We start from the raw sequence: 20,708 nt of genomic DNA, 5'->3' as shown, positions 1-20,708 counted from the left end.
GAGTGTGTTGGTGTCCTTGATCCTCAGCTGTTAGATTGAATGGAAATATTCAACTGACTGTTTCTCATCTGTCCTACAGATTTATCATTAAGAAAACACATTATATACCAGGGCAGGGAATGTAAACACACATCGGGCAAACTATCTGAACTTTATTTTTGATGACTGATAGAGCTATTATACAGAGAACGACAGACAGAGTTGATCATGTGTACAGTAGTGTGTGTGTGTGTGTGTGTGTGTGTGTGTGTGTGTGTGTGTGTGTGTGTGTGTGTGTGTGTGTGTGTGTGTGTGTGTGTGTGTGTGTGTGTGTGTGTGTATTTTAACCCCTTATGTAGCCTATGTACTGTATGTGCCACAACGCCTCCTTCTTCAATCATTCCATTAACTCAACAATATCAAAGTGGCCCTGCTATGGTTTTTGTCAGTTCAGGTATGGATCTAATGTTCATGAATGTGCTACAGAGAACATCCACACACATGTTTCCTCCTCAGAGTTGAATTTGGCTTACACACAACATGCAGTGTGTGTGAATATGAACTGCAATGTATCACAACAGCCATTTACTTAGTATAACTCCTGAAAGTTGTTTATTGTAAACCGAGTAACCAGACTGTTCTCTTCTGTTTGTGTTTGACTGCTCAGGCTAAACACTGCCCAGTGACTGTTCTACAAAAAGATGTGGTCTTATATTCTTCACTGTTACAAAATAGAGGTACTGTTTCATGCGTTTGTCTTCTTAACCATTTCCTCTCTTGTGGTCTGTATTTGTATTTTCTTTAAGTCATTTTATTATTTTTCGAATGCAGACCTGATACGACGCAGACACAACTGTGGCATGTAGGATTGATGATTAAAGAAGTAAATTCATATTTTGGGAAGTACACATTAAATTCTTGCTTTGAGTTAGGTGAGAACATTGGCAAAAAAACAAGAAGTAGGTCTGCCCCCTCGTAGTGTAAATCCAACGCAATCTGTATCTTACACACTCCGTGAGGGTGGACCACGAGTGTGTGGGTGTTTATATTAAAAGTACTTACTAATACGCTGGACCCCCTCCAAATTCGAGCTTTTCAGAGCCTTTCTAAATGGTGTTGACAGTAAATTCACCTCCTTGTGGTGATCTATGGAATTGCACTTTGTTATATTGGGTGGGGGGTGTTTTAGTCTAACTAATACACAGATGTAATGTACAGCATGTCTGAGAGAAGCTGTGCTCTAACAGTACAGCCTCTCAGGGATTTGTAAATAGCCAAAGTCTTCCATTATAATGTTGGTATGACCTTGTTAGCGGTGGAGAGGAAAAACACTGATCGCCATGTACAGACCTTTGAAGTGAAGTTTAATTTTAAATATCAGCATTTATTTCAAAGGATATTGCTTCACCATATATTTTCTTTCGCACCAGCTCAAAACCAGGATATTATGGGAGTAAAGACTTTTTAAAAAATATTTTGTAATTCGGGTCTGTTTGTTGGATAAATCTCAGCTAAGATACAGTATGTCTTACGTACAGTATGTAGTAATTATCAATAATGTTTCCTTATTTGATGGTGTTGAGGTTTGCTAGTCAGAAACTGTTACATCTTTACTTCAGATTTTACATTTGATCAAATATATTCAAAGAAATAAAAAAGTCTAAAGAAAAAAATGCAGTGTTTTTTTTTGTGAGAATTGTGTGTTTTGGCAGGCTTTGTATTTGAATACGTGGTTTGGCAGCTGTGCGACAGTGATAAATGTTTCCACTAGAGATAAGCCTGATAATATCTTCACCTCTGCTCGCTTGCTTTGGTATTTCCCACAAGAAACTTTCAGAGTCTGAATACCAGTACTGAAAAGTGAAGTACGGACTATTTGGGCAGAGTAATGGCAGAATTTCTGGCTGAAAAATGCTGTTTACCCCTTTTCCCCTAAATATAATTTATATTTTGATATGGTTTACAAATAATAAAACGTTTTTTTTTTTACTTTTAGTGAGTATATTTGTACTTGAATTCTTTTTTTTTTTTAAAGAAATAATATCTCCCTTTATATTCTGACCTCTTTCTTCTGAAACATACACTATGTGTATATACAGTGTATATATACATACTGAATGTATTAAAGATTATAGGCTACTCTGATAAAAACTAAAGGTAGAAAACAAAACAATTTAGGATAAACATGAATATCATCAATGGAATGCAATGTGTTGATTGATGAGGTGAAGCATTAGAAAGACATTTCCTATGAGCAGCATAACTTCTGTTCACATATTGTTGAACTGCTTCAGTCACATGACGCGCCAGTCTATGTGACGCGCACCATAAAAGGTCACGGCCTGAATGAGTTCAGCAGCGCTGCACATTGGGCCGAGAACATGCACACAGGCCTTCAGTTGAAGGGAGGAGCAGATAACATGTAAATCACTCACGCTGTGTTTTAAAATGATCTGGGTTACAAGCTTCCCCGCTGATGAATAGTAATTATATTTGCAGTTTAATAACTCATTAACTACACGTGGTGTTTGAATTGATGCAATTATTGAAATATCAAGCGACTAATTTAATAACTGCAGCAGTCTGAGCTACATGTGCATTGAATCACTCACAACCGAAACACCATGAAGCTCCCTGTCCAACAAAAATGATTGTGTCTAAGTTGGTAATACATTTGAAAGGTTGCCGAGTAAAAGCAGTGACAAACATGCTATACTGCACCAGAGATAATTAGATAGGAGCATGTTTTCTTTAAGGAATATTCCAGTTAGATGCAGTGTGGATTCCCCTTTGTGGGTGAACTGTAGGGTCTGCTAGTCCAACACATATTGTAACAATAAATGTTCATGTCTCATAACTAAAAACAGCACTAGAAAACACACCTGCCAAAACAACACTTTGTGGGGCTCCACAAAATCAATATCCCATCATGCATTACAGATTTACAGACTATATGTTGCGACAAGCGGTTGTCCAGAGCATCTTGTTGCAGGAAAACACTGGAGCATTTTAACAGACCTGCTTCTATCTCAAATGTATTCCGACATACATGGATCACCACCAGAGGTCCCTGTCCTTCCTCACACATCTACACCTTTCACTGTGCTGCTCCTCAAGATAAACAGTGACGCAGGTTCATTCCCACAATGCACCACCAGGGGGAGCACGAGTCCTTCCTTTGGAGGTGGAGACATCAGCCTCGGATCCAAATCTTTTGTATAAATATAATTAAATCAAAAAGGATTCTGGCTACTTTATCAATGCTATACAGTAGGTATATCCACATGTGTTCCGATTCATAATTAATATTCCCAAAGCATGTAGATATAGAATAAATTATAATACAATGTATGGTCCTGTTGAATGGATGGAAATAAAGTAATCAAACATAACTTTATTCTGATCAAAGTTCACACTAACAAAAACGCGCAACTCAATCATGACACATTAAGGGTTCATTTTGTATTCAGCGTGCTGTTGATGCCCTGAAAGCTGTGTTCTGCCTGCCTGTGCACAATGATAATAATATCAAATAAGCCAATGGCAACATGAATCACACTTTTAAAATGCCTTACACAGTATGTGTGTGACAGTCTCAGACTGTCTACTACTATGGGTTTTTGATATGGACAGGGCTTCAGCTGTGGACATATCATCTGCTTCTTAAGATAACATTTTAAAGTCATTGTATCAGACAAGACAATAATAAGTTAGTTATTTGTCTGCTTGCTCTTCAAAATGTACAAGGGGGACTTTACAGTTAATCAATCCGAACAATTGCTTTGTTGTTCAGCATCACTTATTTCTAATATACCAATTAATACATAGACAATGGAAACATTAAGCTCTAATAAAATAATGCCAGTGTAAACAAGCTTCATTATCACACAACTTCCAAATATTGCACATACATTCATAAATATAGACATTAACTTTGTGCCTTTATGTTTATGCGTGTGGCTGCATCTGCATGTGTGTGTGTGTGTGTGTGTGTGTGTGTGTGTGTGTGTGTGTGTTCAAATCTTTATACAGCCCAGATAAATACAATCAGGGTGGGAAATAATTACATCTGAAGGAAAGGTTGACATGAGATGCACCTAAAGAACACACACATATGTCCAGTACCTACATGCACCCATACATAGACACACACACTCTCTCACTCACTCACTCACAACAGCACTTGTGCATACATCTTATGTCTACTTGCTTCAGCTACACACACACACACAGAAATGTTCAGAAACATTTAAAGCATTATCTTCACAACAAAGTCCATTCTGACGTCAGTCCTGGTGCTTCATCACCATGGAGAAACAATGGGCATGTGTGTGTGTGACTGGGCCGGTTTAGTGTGTTTTGGTCCCACTCTGAACCTTGTTCTTTGGTCCCAGCCTGTGTGACGCTGCGCTCTTCAGACTGTCAGTTTCATTACCATAGAGGAAGAGGACCTCCAGCCAAGGAAAGTAAGATCCGACTAATACAGATCTCAGATCTGATTTAAATTACTCAGAAGGTTATCATCCCTCCCAAACCACAGTCTTTTGATAGTAGGTTGTCCCACATCTTCCTATGCGTCCCCTGTTTGATCAGAAGTCAGCTGCTCCTGGTCGGATATGTCATCATCAGCTGGTGGCCGCGCCCGGTCAAAGAAACCACACTGAGGGAATCACATTAACCCATTAGTGCCATATTGGATACTCAAACTACTACAAGGAATGCTGGATAATGTGTGTTTTTACCTTCCACATGGCTAACGTTAGCATGGCAAGCACCAGCAGCCCCAGCAGTATGGCCAGGATGATGACCCAGAGGGGGACAGCAAAGGAGACATCAGGAGTCCCCCACAGCACCAGGGTCCCCATCTGTTGGACACAGAGAGATTCAGTTAGTATTTCTAGGTGCTGGTGCATTTCCTTTTTATAACACTCACACACTTCTGTTACTTACAGAGGAGGTGTGTTGAGGCAGACTGGAGGGTTGGATGCGGTAGGGCATGGCTGTGACGATGAAGGACACAGAAGAGTTGAGGATGTAGGGGTCGTTACGCCGCTGTAAGACATAAATAACATTATTATTTAAAATGTGCAATTTCAGCAATCACATGTTTTTATTATTGTTTTTGGCTCGTAAGACATTTATTGTACAATTACAACTTTGAGACTTAGCTTTTAAGACAACTTGGAGAAGAAGTCCCTAAAGTTCATAAATCATCATTTGGACAGCGATGATGACAAACAGGAAAATCATTCTGCCCACATAGAAGAAAAAGCTCACAAATGGAGAATTGACTTGCTTGAACGCTGCCTCTTTCTATCAAACATTCAAACAGCTTTTACACTACCCAGGGAGTCACAGCTGCCCCTCATGTTATCAAAATGTACAGAACTGCCACTAAATGGACCTTTAAGTGAATTTGCCTTTACAACCGCTGTTTTAAATGAAAAGCATCAAACAAATAATCAACTTCTAGACGACAGTTGAAAACACTGACCTGCAGGAAAGTATGAGCCCAGAGTCTCGAGCGGACCTTGACCACCGCGCTCTGCCCACGATCCAACCGGCCAACCACACACGTGATCCTCAGACAGGAGACGTTGGTGCAGTTCTGGAGAGAGGTAACAAAGAGCGGAAAATATTATTGAGGGGTGTTTATAATTTTTGTCCTTCACATTTACTTACGTGAGAGGTCAGGAAGAATATTAGAAACACCGCTCTGAATTTTCCCATGACATTCTATACTATAAGTTTTTCAAGGGCATTTTTCAAGGACATTTTTTAATGTACACGAAGAAGAGGCTCACCAAGGTTTTACCGCTGTAACTCTCAGCTGCAGTGGTGGCTCGTTTGTGGCGGTGATGAGGAGCGCTGGCGTTCCTCAAGAAACCCAACAGCTCAGGTGTGTCCTGGAGAGAAGAAATCTGAGACAGAAAAGGAAAGTGTTAAAAAGACGTAGAAAACAAAGAAGAATACATGTTATGTTTCTCTCATACCAACAGGTCTCTATTTTATCTTAAAGCGAAAGCATGTGTTTGGGCTTTTTGAGGACAGTTATTTTTTAAAAACCTACTGATTATTAGATTTTGTGGTTAAGTATTGTCTGTGTTACACATGGGCTCTGATGAAGCACAGACAGCCAATGAGAAGGAGATGGACCTGAGTGAGGACAAAGAATGCTTATAAAGTATGATTTTAAGGATGTAATAAAAGAACCCACCAGCTGTGGAAACATGTGTGCCATTTGGCGATTTAAAGAGATTTAATTTACTGATTGAAGCTCAAGCAGTTAAGATGACAGCAACCAACAAGAATCAATGATCTGATCCCACAAATACGAGATGACCGATTGGTTGTAGCTAGAGATTTGTTTTCCTCTGCCGAAAGTTTGGCTCAAAACAGGGAAATGTGAGAGCAAAACTATTTAAAACATTGAACACAATGTGGACGACATGCCTTGTTTACTCTTGTTTTTGGAACAACAACTGTATCCATCTCTTCCTGCAACTCCAGCCCCTCCGGCCAATGTTACAGGTATATAACTATTAAATAAAGTTTTACTAAAAGTCACCTTGCTTACATTTATTACCCCGAACACAGGGAAAACTGTGGTAATTAACCACTAGCCAGTCGAGTTTCCTAGGCTTTTTATGAATGGAAATGGCGGTGTGGGCTGGTGGGAAGCTGGTGAGGGATCAGGAGTTTCAGCAATAGTGGCTTCTACTGTTCAGCCTCAAACTATTTCGTTATTTTTCATTTAATATATATGTTTCTGATTTATTGATTTAGATGAAATGTTGGAAAATAACTACTGTCTGTCACAAGTTACCAGAGCCCCAATTAACATATTAAAATGTGTTCGTCCAAGTAACAACAAAGAGCCTATGTAAGTACTCCTCATGCTGGTGAAAGAAGTGTCTGCTGACAAAATGTGTGTCAATCAGTCTAGTCCACACGGAGGAAATGACAGGGACACTGTGAAATGTTGAGCAGTTGAAAATTACCGAATCAGGAAGAAAGGAAAGAAAATAATCTCACTCTTAAACACGTGCTGTGACTTGTTTTCATATATGATTACAGCTAGCAGAATTTTAGTTTCTAACATAAGTATGCCCTTTTAGAAATCACTGTGTGTTTTCTTTTAGAATTACTCTACAGATGATATCATACACATTGGAAACAACTCCAGATCTCATTTCTGCTAATAAGCATAATGCTCCATCCCCAATCACTTAGAGCCAACTGGCAGAGAACATTGAAAGCAGTCAGAACAGCGTGTACAATTATGTTTTAAATAAGCGGGTTTATATGATGGAGAAATAAATGGATGAATAAGCCGCAAGCAAATATTAAATAAAAGTTCAGAATTGCAGTGGTTCTGGTGGTTTCACAGAAAGTGGTTAGAAATTCTACAAAGCATATTTATTTGCACTGCAGGCAATATGGGCTTAATTATAAACTTGGATCTAAAATATGTGTTTGCATTCATAAGCTTGTCTATGTTTATACAATGTTTTGTTACCTGAAGGCCAAGTGGGTTGAGGCTGGTGTTCGTCCGGCAGCTAATTGGTCCGTCAGTTTTGATCTCCATGGCATACAGCAGGTTCTCGTCACGGAAACGGGAAGGCCAGCCGACCTGCAGCTCCGCGTCCTGAATACTGCTGGGACCAGAGTTATGGAGCTGGAGACAAAGAAGGAACAGAAAAAACACACAGAGATGTCAGCATTGAGCTTTCTTATGGCTTAATAGTAGGTCTCAAGTGACCTAGGCTATAATTAGGTTATCATAACTTTGGGATGATGACACGGGCCACCTGCGTTTTAGTGAAGATAATACCTTTTCCGGCTTTAGTCACTGGGGATTGAAATGGAATACAAGAAAAACCTACAGCATCACCTGGCTCATCATTCCACACCAAAATCAGGATAAATGAGTTATGAGCTTAAATGAACCATCAATTCAATAAATCCTCATGTTCTACCCCATGACGTATATTCATCTCTCCACACACACACACACACACACACACACACACACACACACACACACACACACACACACACACACACACACACACACACACACACACACACACACACACACACACACACACACACACACACACACACACACACACACACACACACACACACACACACACACACACACACACACACACACAGTAATTAACACTAAAGCAAGTCATCCAAACAGGACATGATCCTGGTGCTGCAGGGCAGGAATTCTGCAAGAGCAAAAAAAAAAAACCCTGTCCTCTCTAAGTAGAAGCAGCTGCTAACTGGGAAAAGCACCGCAAATGAAAATCATTATCAGCTGCAGGACAGGCCAGACACGGCTGCACTCGGGTTCAATGAAGCAGTCGTCCCTTTAAAATAAAAAGAAATCACATGTACTGGCAAAAACACACACACACACACACACACACACACACACACACACACACACACACACACACACACACACACACACACACACACACACACACACACACACACACACACACACACACACACACACACACACACACACACACACACACACACACACACACACACACACACACACACCCCCCCCCCTATTGTAATCTGTCGCCAACCTGTCTGCTATCTTCCCTCCTCTTATCTAAATGTACCTCTGTTGACCTTGTTTTTCCTTTTCAGTGATTAATACTCATTAACCTTTGTCCACTTTTAAGAATAATTACTTTTCCCTTCCGTCCCTTTCCTTTTGCTCCTCATGCCCTTTTCTGTTCCTCCCCCCCTTCTGTTTTTCCCGCCTTCACAGCAGTAATTACTTCTGAGCTGGAGACCTTTGATCAGCCAGAGCCTAATTCTTTATGGAGCTACTGGTTTTACTGAGTGTGTGTGTGTGTGTGTGTGTGTGTGTTTGTGTGTGTGTGTTGCTGTTTACTTCATTCTACAGAGCCCCTGTCTTGCTTTAGCCTAATTTACAACCTTAGACACCTATTTTTCCGCCCTTTTCATCCAAACAATCTACAAATGTGACCTGCTTTGTGGTTAGTACAAAGCAATCCAGCCTACACCTCTTCCTCTCTGAGAGCCCCTCCACCTTCCTCTTCACATGAGACTCAGCTGTGTGTGGATGTATGGAGTGCATTTACCTCATAGATGTGTGTGACTTGCGGTCCCACGTCGTCCTCTTTGACAGGCTTCTCTTTGGGCTCCCAGCGTGGGAATGGCAGCACCACCTGCGAGGGATGAGACACCCTGAAGAGAGGAGAAACAACTCAGTGACACCGATGCAGACACACACTGATAGGTTAAGTATGGGGCCGTGAGTATGGCACAAGATACAATTCTGAGCCTTTCCAGAAGAACAACATCTAAGTTGTTATATTGGAGGGCCTGGTATTTCATGTCTGGAAGATATACACTTTGTGGCTTTTATACTTTACTTTTATTATGATATTCTAACATATTGCAAGACAGTACCATCATTAACTCACCTGAATGCTAAAATATATGATGTATTATTGCTAAGTTAACACAAAAGAATGGGCATAACTAATGAACAGAATAAGTTAGAATCTTCTAATCAGTTCTGATACAATGATAATAAATGTATGCAATTGTCTGTGTTGAATGTTTCTTTCAATGTTATGGTTAGCAGTTCCTTTTAATGAAACAAGTAAACGATTCAAGTTCCGTTTTTTATTTATAGGCAAATATCCCCTATTAGTGTATATAAGTCTCTAATGAGTGACATATATCATTAGCTGAGGTTGTGCTGATTTCTGGGACGTGTACAACTTGATTATACTGCAAAGAAATGACAATTTATAAGGCAAATATATACAAAAACGGAAATGTCCTATGTGGGTCTCAGAGGGTTAAGAGACTGTCGACAAAAAAACGAACTGGTTTACACCTGGTTTTGAAATGTAAATGGTGCAAAGCTGATTCTGCTCGATTTGCATACTGAAAGTTGGCAAAATTGTTTACGTCTGTATGGTAGCATACTTGTATAAGGTAAATGGGCAGCAAATGACCTGGTTTAGCACACAGCATGATGGACCAAATCACCCTGTCCTACTTTAATTAAAAAATGCATAATTCTAAATGCTAGATGAACCCAGCTTAGGTAGGAAACTTTAACTTTACAAACACATGAACTCATATGTCCTCCTCTCTCTCATCCCATTCTCCTCTGTTTGTATGAACAGCTGACCACACCCAAACAAAGCCATGCAGGGCTCCAGGCTTTGAAGTGTGTGCGTGTGTGTGTCAGTGGGCATATGGGCATCCATGAACATGTCAAAGGCTTAAAAGTAACCCATGTGCACATGATTAGGTCACATTTATTTGGTTGATGTTTTTTTCATGCTGTTCTCCATCGGTAAATAAACATGCCTCACACATTTCAACACTATAATAGGAGAGTAATATCCTTCAGACACCAAAAAGTTTAGACCCAAAGCAGATCAAGTGTATCTTTTGTGAAACAGACGCAGCAACAAAGGAAGCTGTCACTGTGTTTCCGAGAAGACGACACGCTCTCACACACAAAGATGCTTGACTCACCCGCGTAAATCAAGTTGAGCTCTGGCAGCGATGGACAGATTTAAACTGACTGGGTTGCTGTTGGAGTTGTCTTTGTTGGAACTGCGGAGAGATTTAAAGGGAGTTTAGATGAAATCAAATGGATCCAATAAAATACACATTTCAACGACTATGCCCTTCATTCTGTATTTATTTGCTAAAATGTAACAACAGGCTGTGTTACAATGCAAAGTAAAAGCTCATAATAAAGCTGTAGTTTTATGTTCAGCTGACTCCAATAAGCATTTCCCTGGCAGCGGGTTCGGCCAACATTTAACCATCTGTGCCTAGTGATGTATCAAAATCAATTCAGTGAAACAAACAGTGAATATGTTGTGTAGGGCTTGTCTCCTCCCTGGAGTTCCTCCGGGCCATCCGTCTTCTTCAGTCGCTGCGGTTAGTTTCATCAAACCACAGCGACGAGATCACGACAGACACAGAACTTATTTACATGGCTCAGAAGAAGGACAAACAGCTCTTTGTGTGTGTTGTGTGTGGGAGGTTGGGGGGTATGCGTGAGAGTTGGGGGGCGTGTCACCTGTGGATCTGTAGCTCGAATCTGATCTTGGGTCCGGCATCATCCAGCCTTTGGACAGAAAACCTCAAACCAACAGACAGCTGGGCAAGAGTGTGGAGAAAAAGCAAACAAAAAGAGAGAACGTGTAAAACACATGTGACAGGAGAAAGAGGAGGACAGTTAATGAGACAAGGCAGAGAGAAAAAACAGACAGGGATAAGATGCATCTTTACATCAAAGGCCACATCATGTTTAAAATGACCAGGAATAGACAGTTATAAAGGCAGACAATCTGGTCTGTGTTTGTGTTAACAACAGAATCATATAAATCATTGACAATGCAGACTGCACACACTCAAAAACTACACTTTAGTTTCTTGTCTCTCCACAATTTAAATCTCCTCTCCTCTAGGTTAACTCAAAACACGTGGAGGATTAAGTTCATTTTCAACTGCAGTACGTCGACGACAGTGTGTGTGTGTGTGTGTGTGTGTGTGTGTGTGTGTGTACACACGCTTGTCGCTGTGTAACAGTGTGGACGGACGTGCGTGCTCTCATGTGTGCCAGACTGAACAACAGGTCAAACTCATGGTCCTTGGAGGGAAATGACAGCATGCAGACTCGCACTAACACTTCACCAGACAGGCCTGAGGCGGGGTGTGGTAGAGAACTACAAAGTCAGGCAGGAAAGATCTAAAGAAACAGAAACCAAGTGAGTATGACTCGTTCTGAGGAGACGTCAGTATCTGCTACGATACTCCGGAAAGAGACGGTGCAACAAAGTCTGAAGAGGTCATCTGTGTCTCTTAAAATATTTTGAACGTCACATCCCAGCAGTAAAGGTTTAAAGAGAGCCCATCAGCTGTAGTCAGCTTCATTTAGCTTACAACAGATTGTACATTTTTATGGTGGAAAAAAATCATCAAAACATCTATAGAAATGATCTCAAACCACTCGTGCAATATTGCCAGATTATACGCTGTATTTATTTTTCAAATAATTATGATTTTCCACAATATGTCTGAATAGACTGCTTCTGTGTTTGGTTACTGCCCTTCTCGAAGCTACAAAGCTTTTGCCAAGTTATGCATTTAACCACATTTTGGCAAAAAGAAGATTCTTTAAAATAATGCTGGGAGAAGTGGTTTATGTGGGGCAGTGGTTTGAGAAGGCATTATAATAATTTATGTCAGCCATACAGACTTGTCACCATTGGCATCCATTGGAACGAATAACAATTTAACAGTCACGGCTCTGTTGCTGTGCTTAAAAAGCTTTAAAAAGCCCAGTAACAGAGGCCTGAGGTCAGACACTCAAAACATTTTAGATGAGGAGAATTAAATATAGGGTTTCGGGGTTATGATTTATATAAGTATCATATTGACAAATGACTCATACATTGTGAGACCAAACTCAGACTTCACATGTTATGGCGAAAAAACACAATACCTGCACACCATACCTATGGTTTTAAATCTGTGTAAATGTATAAAAGGCTTTACTTTTTTCATTAATGCGGATTTCCACTAGCTGTGCATTTAAATTTGATGTGAATATAACTGAGCTTCTCATAAAGCAAAAGTGTAAATATAACATCATTTTAAAAGTTTTCTTTTCTATATGATTATTTGAATCGTTGCCCAGACATTTTTGTAATCAACCATTGATTGGTACCAAAGCTGCTGCAAAATATGTTAAATTCTGCTCAATTCCAACAAAGCTCATTGTACAAAAATCAGGACAAAAGAAAAAGCATTAGAGAGACAGGCAGGCAGATGTGCTTACTGAAGCCAAAACCATCTTTCCTTCAGGCTTGTACCTCTCACCCCGCTCAGTGATGCACTACAGCTGTGTCATGTGGCACAAGGAGTGAACTCCAGCGACTATTTCGTTGCACAATGTAGCTTCAGTGTGTATTGGGTATATGGAAGTATGTTCTGCATAAGCTCACAGATTCCTGAACGTCCAATGGGGCAAGGGGAGAGTTAAATATGGGAAACATCTGGACGGCTAGGGAGCACACACACACACACACACACACACACACACACACACACACACACACACACACACACACACACACACACACACACACACACACACACACACACACACACACACACACACACACACACACACACACACACACACACACACACACACACACACACACACACACACACACACTTTCAAAGACCCGCAAATACTCATATACACATGCCTTGTCTCCTTCAGATTACCTTGTTGTGCTCTCCACCCCCAACAGTGAAACATGACCACATAATTGATTCATCAATATACCTTGCGTCACCTTAACAGCTGAAAATGCACCTCTGTGGCGACCTTGACACCTTTAGAGACCCTACATTTAGGGTAATACACACACTTTATCACTTACACACACTGAAGCGCATGTGACATGCTTTGTGGCACACATACGTACACCGGTGTTGTAGGATTTCATGTACTGTAGGAAAGGCCCACTCTATATATAACAAAGCCTTGACTTCCTGCATGTGTCATCCATCCAAGAGCTAAATGGATTATTATTACATTCCGCACACACTCCTATGCTCGCACACACACACACACACACACACACACACACACACACACACACACACACACACACACACACACACACACACACACACACACACACACACACACACACACACACACACACACACACACACACACACACACACACACACACACACACACACACACACACACACACACACACACACACACACACACACACACACACACACACTGAGTTGGAAGCATGGGGAGTCACAGTGTGAGGAATGAGGGTCAAGGTGATGATCAGTAAACATTGCAAACCATCAATCAGTGTGAATTAAACCTGAGGAATAACAGTGGCAGCTTCTTGACAGGGAAAGGGATGTTTTATTGAAAAAGTGTGTGTGTTTGTGCTTTTGGGTGTAAAAACTCACCTCTGTCCCAGCCACCATTGGGTTCCCGAGGTCACAGACCACCATTCTCGACTCATTGACCATCTTGTACTCGCAATTCAGCTGAGACAGGGACTAGACAGGAGAAAAGAGAAGAGGAGAGAAAGACAAGTCAAGTTTATGAGATGATGAGTCAAAAGTGAATGAAAGCGGCAAATGGGGAGCATTGTAGAGTCAAGAGGGGAAATAAAAGAACAACAGAGGGACGGATAACAGCATCAAAGGGGGAAGGGAGCAAGAGGGTGGAAAAGAGATGGAGTGATGGGAGGGGGAAGGCATGAGAGGAAGAGTGATGAATACTCCGACACTAACAACCTCATCAATCAAACAGCCCCATTACACTCTCATTAGCGCACACACGGGCAAACACACACAGATATACACTCACACACACACACTCTGCACACAAAGCAGTTGACCCTATCCATTTCCGTGGTCACTAATGCAGCTTGTAAATCAGAATAGGGGCTTTTGGGCTGTTGCCAGTAAAGCATAACCTGCTGATAGCCTCACCTTAATCACTCCAAACAAACACACGCCACAGAGACACAACAGGATGTGATGTCATACTGTAACTGCAGCCTCAAAAACAGTGGTGGTTATAGACCAAATTGACTGGGGGCCTTTATTGAAAGGGAGCTTTATACTTTTCAATAATCAACACATCTTTATTTTACTGTCCTATAGTACACATTGAAATGATGTCTTACTTTATTTTTTACATCTATATTAACTAGATAAAGGTGTGCTCTTTCTGTCTCGCTTGCTCACAGAGGCTGTGTGCTCCTCTGTGGCGAAGACGGCTTGCGCTCAAAAAGAATAATAAACATATTTGTAAAGTTCGGGAAACAGGATTTCGAAAAGTGGGGGGACATATCCCCCCTGTCCCCAGTGGAAATTACGCCACGCGATCGACGTGTTGGAGACCCCTGCTCTAATGGGTCCGACTAGAATGACAAATATCGTTAGTTCCGCCTATTCCTTCAGGCAAGAAATCGTTTAATCATAAACTATTTTTATTTTCAGGGGGGCCACAGGGGGGTCCAAAGTCAGCGTTAGGAGGGCACTGGCCCCCTTGCCCCGCCTAGAACCGCCCCTGCTCAAATAGCAAACTCCCTCATTTCAAAGGACCACTTGGTAATCAATCATGATGAGACAGCTTCCTCTTTACTTTATGTCTATTAAAGTTTCCACTCCATTGGCTCTCAATATAAAAAAATTAGATTTAAGACAAATGTGCGTGTTGGTGTGTTTATTTATTTACCTCCACTCTACGCTCTACTCCAATATAGTCAGCCTCCGGTGGGATCAGTGTGTGGAGCTCTGTCTCATAGGCTCCCTCTCCTTGGTTCACTGCAGTGATGGTCAACATGACCAGATTATCATCTCCAATCACCAGCTCTGAGCGGTCCCTGTGAGTGTGTTTTATAAAAAAGGAGAGAAGAACACAGAGAAAGGGGTATTTTCAGTCATGTAAAAGACATAGAAAATAAAGCACTTTGGTGCAGATACATAAAAGAATGTTCAACTCTTGTCCCGAGTTTTAATTTCAAATTAAGTCTTGTGGATAATTTTGTAGGACTGGACCTTATTGGTTCATGCTGTATGGAATGCAATACCCCTGACCCGGACAAACATGTGTGTGTGTGTGTGTGTGTGTGTGTGTGTGTGTGTGTGTGTGTGTGTGTGTGTGTGTGTGTGTGTGTGTGTGTGTGTGTCAGTTGAGGGTGACAGGATGTTTGTATAACGGTGCCATGGAGATATCGTACAGCTGGAAACACTATAGAGAGAGTAGGCTAATTCACGTATGCACACAAACACCCTCACACACATACACACACACCATATGGTAAATGGAACTATAATGTGAGCAACTTGAGTGTAAACTTTGCTCATTGTGTGAGGAGTAACAGGCATATTTTCTTAGTTTCTTAGGTGAGTGTGAAGTGTTGAGTGTTTACAGGTTGAGGTCAGAGGTGCTGGTGTCAGTCTTACATGCTGGCAGAGAGCTCCAGGTCGGGGACACAAATATTGTCGTCACCGCAGTCCAGGAGAATGTAAGCCTGAGGAGGAAGAGGGGCACAGAGAAAGGGACTGTCATGAGGAAATTGTTAAGGTACACTGGACATCATCATGAAGCCCAAAATAGTAACAAACCCACCAGGATGCAGGTGCTGTAAACATATAGACTCTTAACATGCAAAAAGGGTCAAAAGTCTTGGGTTAAGTTTGCACCGACTTAGCGCTGAGGTTTGGTTATTTTAAGATTTTGTAATATGTTCTCCTTATTTCTCCACTGTTCTTAGTATTACATCTAACATTTAAGTGGAAGAAAAAACATTGTTTTTCTCATATTCTTCAACAGACTAGCTTCTTTGATAATTATATCGTTTGGAGCTGCGCCAAAGCTGTTTTTTTGGCCCTTTCTTCCTTTTTTATTGACTGACCTGCACCCGCCTGACATATATTGCCATGCAGGGAAGTTTTGATTTATTTATAGTTACGTTTGTGAATGATGAACTTTCGCTTGGAAAGAATGTCTATGTTTACAGGCTTGACCATCTGATCTTTCCTGTGAACAGGTAAGGTTGAGCTTGAAAGGTAAAACAGATGATGTGTGTGTGCCTGTCTGAGACAAGCATTTTAAAGAACGAGTGACTTAAATATAACCTCAAGTCCTAAATGTGGCAGTATGTGCTCAGAATTGGGCTTCAAGTCAATTCGGTCTTATTTATTCAGCCCAATATAATAAATCACAAACTTGCCTCAAGGGGCTTTACAATCTATCCAGCATATGACACCTTTCAACCTAAGAAACCCAATTTTGGACATGGAAAAACTCCACAAAAAGGAAACAATTTAACTGGGGGAAAAATAAGAAAGATCAGAAAGAGCAACAGAGGAGGGACCCTTTTCCATGATGGACAAACATGGAATTGAAGGAACCAAAATAGCCAAGTCCCAAAATGGAAAATCTGAACAATACTAAACCTTATATATATATGTATGTAAGATATTATGCTTATACTGTATATATCCACTCACATGCTCTTGAAGGAAGGTGCTGCTGTAATGGTTGAGGACAGGCGGGAGGTTTTGACCATGAAATGGGGGGGCCAAGCTGTAGTTCAGAGCCAGTGAGATCGGGGTCAATTTGTCCCTGAAATCTTCCTCCTCCTAAGAAAGCATAAGAAAGAGGTGAAAATATGAAGTAAGTCAACCTTGTTTAGTTTTACAAACAGAACAGAACATTTACATACATTACATGTATGTAAATACACAGAATTACACAAAAGCTATGACATATGTTTGTGCAGTGTGTGATTTGCTCACTCTCAGGTAGATGGTGTAGCTCAGGCATGAACGTGGGCGGTTGTGTCCCAATTTCAGGAGCCCTGTGCTCTGAGGCTGCTGCGTGTCCAGGAACAAAACTCTCTTAACTCCGCCTCTGTTGCCTTTCAACCAGTCCAGCTGCAGCTCTGCTCTCAGGTCTGGAACAGGAAGTAATGATAAAGAGGTGAAGACGGATGGAGAGGTGAGAGAAAAGCATTGACATTGAGTGTTAAATAGGCGATCGAGAAACTCCTTAACTGTTGAATCCACACGCTTGTTCGCTTTAAATGTACATTACATCCCATTAGTTATGAAGTAAGGCACCATGGAGGGGCTCTACTCTACAGGGCATCATTAGAAAGTGGAAACAGTACTTTACACCTCCGCTGTCTACCCTATTCTTGTTTCCACCCTTTGTTCTCCACTATGATCGGCGCGGCAGAGCTGCAGTTTCACAGCAGGAAACTCTTATGAGAGATACATTGGATACATTAGCTCTGACTGCTGTCCCTCCCTCGGTGCTTTTCTCTTTTCCCTCCCTCTGTCATTCGCCAACACAGTGCACAGCTGCTTACCTACAGAGCTGGGGATCCCCACTCCGCTCACTGCTGCACACACTTCCACCTTCAGACTGCAGGAAAGTCATTTTATGAAGATAAAGAGACAGACAAGAGAGAGGGAGAAGATTGTGATTACTGTTAGCATGATAAACCAATTATTAACACACTCTTGCTGTCTTTTGACGCACATCCACAGTGGTGCCAACGTTTAAGAGTCAAATTACTATTGGGACCTTTTATCGTGGAACATTTAACATGGTATTATTGCAGACATAATACTTCCTTCATATTTGCATACATCACAAAGTTAGAAAAAAAATATCTATACCACTAAATGAACTTATTCCTGACTGTGCTCCAGGCCCAGGGGACAGTGAAATACCACACTGAGGTCCCTGTGAGGCCCTCAATTAGACATGGGAGACTTGGAAACATTTCTGCATTTCCTCTATTTCAGTGTGTATTAATATATGTGTAACGTGAATGTGTGTGTGTCTTATCGCCCCTTTAATCAAGAACAGGAAAGAGACTCCCACACAGGGAGCTGAGCGCTGTTAATATGCACTAATCTGAGGAAGCTTACAGACGCAATGCTCCTGATTCTGAAGACTAAGCATAATGAGGCACGAGGGGAAATGACTTCATGTGAATATTGTCTGTTTGGGTTTACTCCACAAACCCCAACATCCAAAAGCAGATGTAATGGATGCGTGTGTGTTTGTTAATAATTATCTCGCTGAGATGACACAATCATGATGAGCTAGTTTCCCTGCGTTCTCAATATGTGATGCAGCTGTGAGTTTATGCGTGCGATAAAATACATGTTTCTATTTTAAAAATTGCTCCCCTAAGTCATTTTGACTTCTCCAGGTGGTTTCATGTGTATTTAATAGGTGTTGCATGTAAGCATGTGAGTGTTTTTTTAGGGTAGTGTGCTCAAGTGTGACTCTAATAAGCAGTGTGTTTCAAACCTAAGTGTATGCAGCACGGAAATGACCCCCATTTTACAGACAACAACTCTGTTGCTTGGGTTAGTCATTACAGTATGTAATTTCCCCCAAAATGCATCTGTGCTCCACCCCGCTATCCGGCCCTGCCTGCAAACAGGCACAATAAATCCCTTCCCCGACTTCCCCGGGTCCACTTAATGAGTAAGGAGGTTCAATTTAACACTGGTCATTAAGTACCCGCCCCTCGTTTTCCACCACTCTTTAATCCTTCTAGCCACAGTGTGTACCTCTCATGTATCACCATTACATTCGAGTCAAATGGTAAAAGCATGTGATTTTCGGAAAAATTATTTCCTTAACATCTTTCGAAAATGAGGAAAATCTTTGCTTTTGGCCTCAAGAGTTCCAGAGCAACAGTAACATTCATTGTGGTTAGGTTTTTCTACATACAATGGATTTTAGTTTACTAATCACTCTCTTTCAGCTCTGTATTTAGTCTCCTCTAATTCCTGGGGAAAACGTCCTGTTCTTTAGTTGCAAAATACTTCACTATGTTCACCAGCTAGTCTCTGACTTTATCTGTATACAGGTATAGGCTAGAGTTAGATCTGAGAGATTATTGACAAGAGCTGCCTCCTGCATGAGTGATGTACGAAACAGTAACTTGACTAGCTGGGAGGAGTGATGACTTGGTCATTTATCTCTATGAGCAAGCCATTTTTATATACAAGTAAAGTAGTTGTACACTGTTAATAAACAAATATTAGTTGCCAAAAACTTGAGTTTGTATGACACTACTGTATTAAACACGTGCAAGATACTGTACATTCATATTTTCCATAGGGTTAGTGATCATAAGTAAAATAATTAACAAATGTGCAGTGGATAATTTATTTCCAGATGTTTTGAAGGGTCTTTTGGAAATACCATTTTAACTGACCACCTGGGTTTTAAAAATATTGCAATTATTTCCCCCAAAAATGTGATACTTAACCCTGTGACTCAGATGTAATGGTAATACATGAGCGGTGCGAACTGGACCTGACCTCCCGCCGTGGTCTCTCCAGCTCTAACCGCAGGCCAGGGAAACAAATACAAAATCTGAAACACAAGAGCCTCAGACATCCCTTAATTCCACTTACTGCTGTTTGACTCTCTGCATGTGTGTCTATGTTCCATGTCCTATCTGACTCCATAGCTGCGACCAAATCTTTACAGCAGTTTATTTAAATAAGCTGAGTTATGTTTTGATAGAATTCCACAGTTTAGTTCTTTCTGTCAATCCGGCCAAAACCCTGTTCCCGTTTCGCTCGCTGCCAACCCTCACAGACCACTACACACACACACAAGACACACACACACAGACACCATGATGGCAACTAGCCGAGCACAATTCTCCCCTCCAAAGAGTCCTATAGCTGTTTCAGCCCCAATAAGTTTGAAGCAACAATAGACTGTGGCGAGGCAGCATGAGCCTTTGGGCCCGTTCCCCTCAACTAGACTCACCCCCAGACTGTTCAAAGCCACTCGCTACCCACAGGAACAATAACGTAATCAAAATAGAATTATGCCGTATTAAATTAATAGCAGGGTCTCATAAATCAGCAATTCCAGGTTATATGAGTGCGCTTCTACATTTTTGCATAATACTCGCAGTCACTGATCATTGTTGATGGCAGACGTCTAAAGCACAGGGGTGAAATATTTGTCACATCTGTCAGTATGATTTGTGAAGGTGTATACTTTATATTGCATAGCGTTTTATGAAACAGTATAAGCAGTACGATTTGTGTTACTGCTCAGGGGATCAGAG

The 20,708-nt window shown here is 41.1% G+C and overlaps 1 protein-coding gene across 1 annotated transcript in view; it reads right to left on the bottom strand.

The window, feature by feature from the left end:
• Positions 1-816: 816 nt before the first annotated feature.
• The window catches only part of itga8 (integrin, alpha 8), a 45,321-nt gene continuing 25,429 nt past the window's right edge, over positions 817-20,708 (bottom strand). Inside the window, exons 16-30 of the mRNA XM_079640506.1 lie at positions 17,961-18,016; positions 17,386-17,543; positions 17,098-17,229; positions 16,048-16,115; positions 15,317-15,464; positions 14,035-14,127; positions 11,096-11,175; positions 10,540-10,620; positions 9,120-9,225; positions 7,499-7,657; positions 5,784-5,900; positions 5,474-5,587; positions 4,930-5,031; positions 4,722-4,844; positions 817-4,639 (exon numbers count right to left, since the gene is read on the bottom strand). Of these exons, the coding sequence (XP_079496632.1) occupies positions 4,550-4,639; positions 4,722-4,844; positions 4,930-5,031; positions 5,474-5,587; positions 5,784-5,900; positions 7,499-7,657; positions 9,120-9,225; positions 10,540-10,620; positions 11,096-11,175; positions 14,035-14,127; positions 15,317-15,464; positions 16,048-16,115; positions 17,098-17,229; positions 17,386-17,543; positions 17,961-18,016 (1,627 nt within the window). The 3' untranslated portion in view covers positions 817-4,549. The remainder of the gene's footprint in view (positions 4,640-4,721; positions 4,845-4,929; positions 5,032-5,473; positions 5,588-5,783; positions 5,901-7,498; positions 7,658-9,119; positions 9,226-10,539; positions 10,621-11,095; positions 11,176-14,034; positions 14,128-15,316; positions 15,465-16,047; positions 16,116-17,097; positions 17,230-17,385; positions 17,544-17,960; positions 18,017-20,708) is intronic.

Source organism: Notothenia rossii, assembly GCF_949606895.1.
Source record: "Notothenia rossii genome assembly, chromosome: 7".
NCBI lineage: Eukaryota > Metazoa > Chordata > Actinopteri > Perciformes > Nototheniidae > Notothenia > Notothenia rossii.
This window is presented reverse-complemented; position numbering and strand designations above follow the sequence as displayed.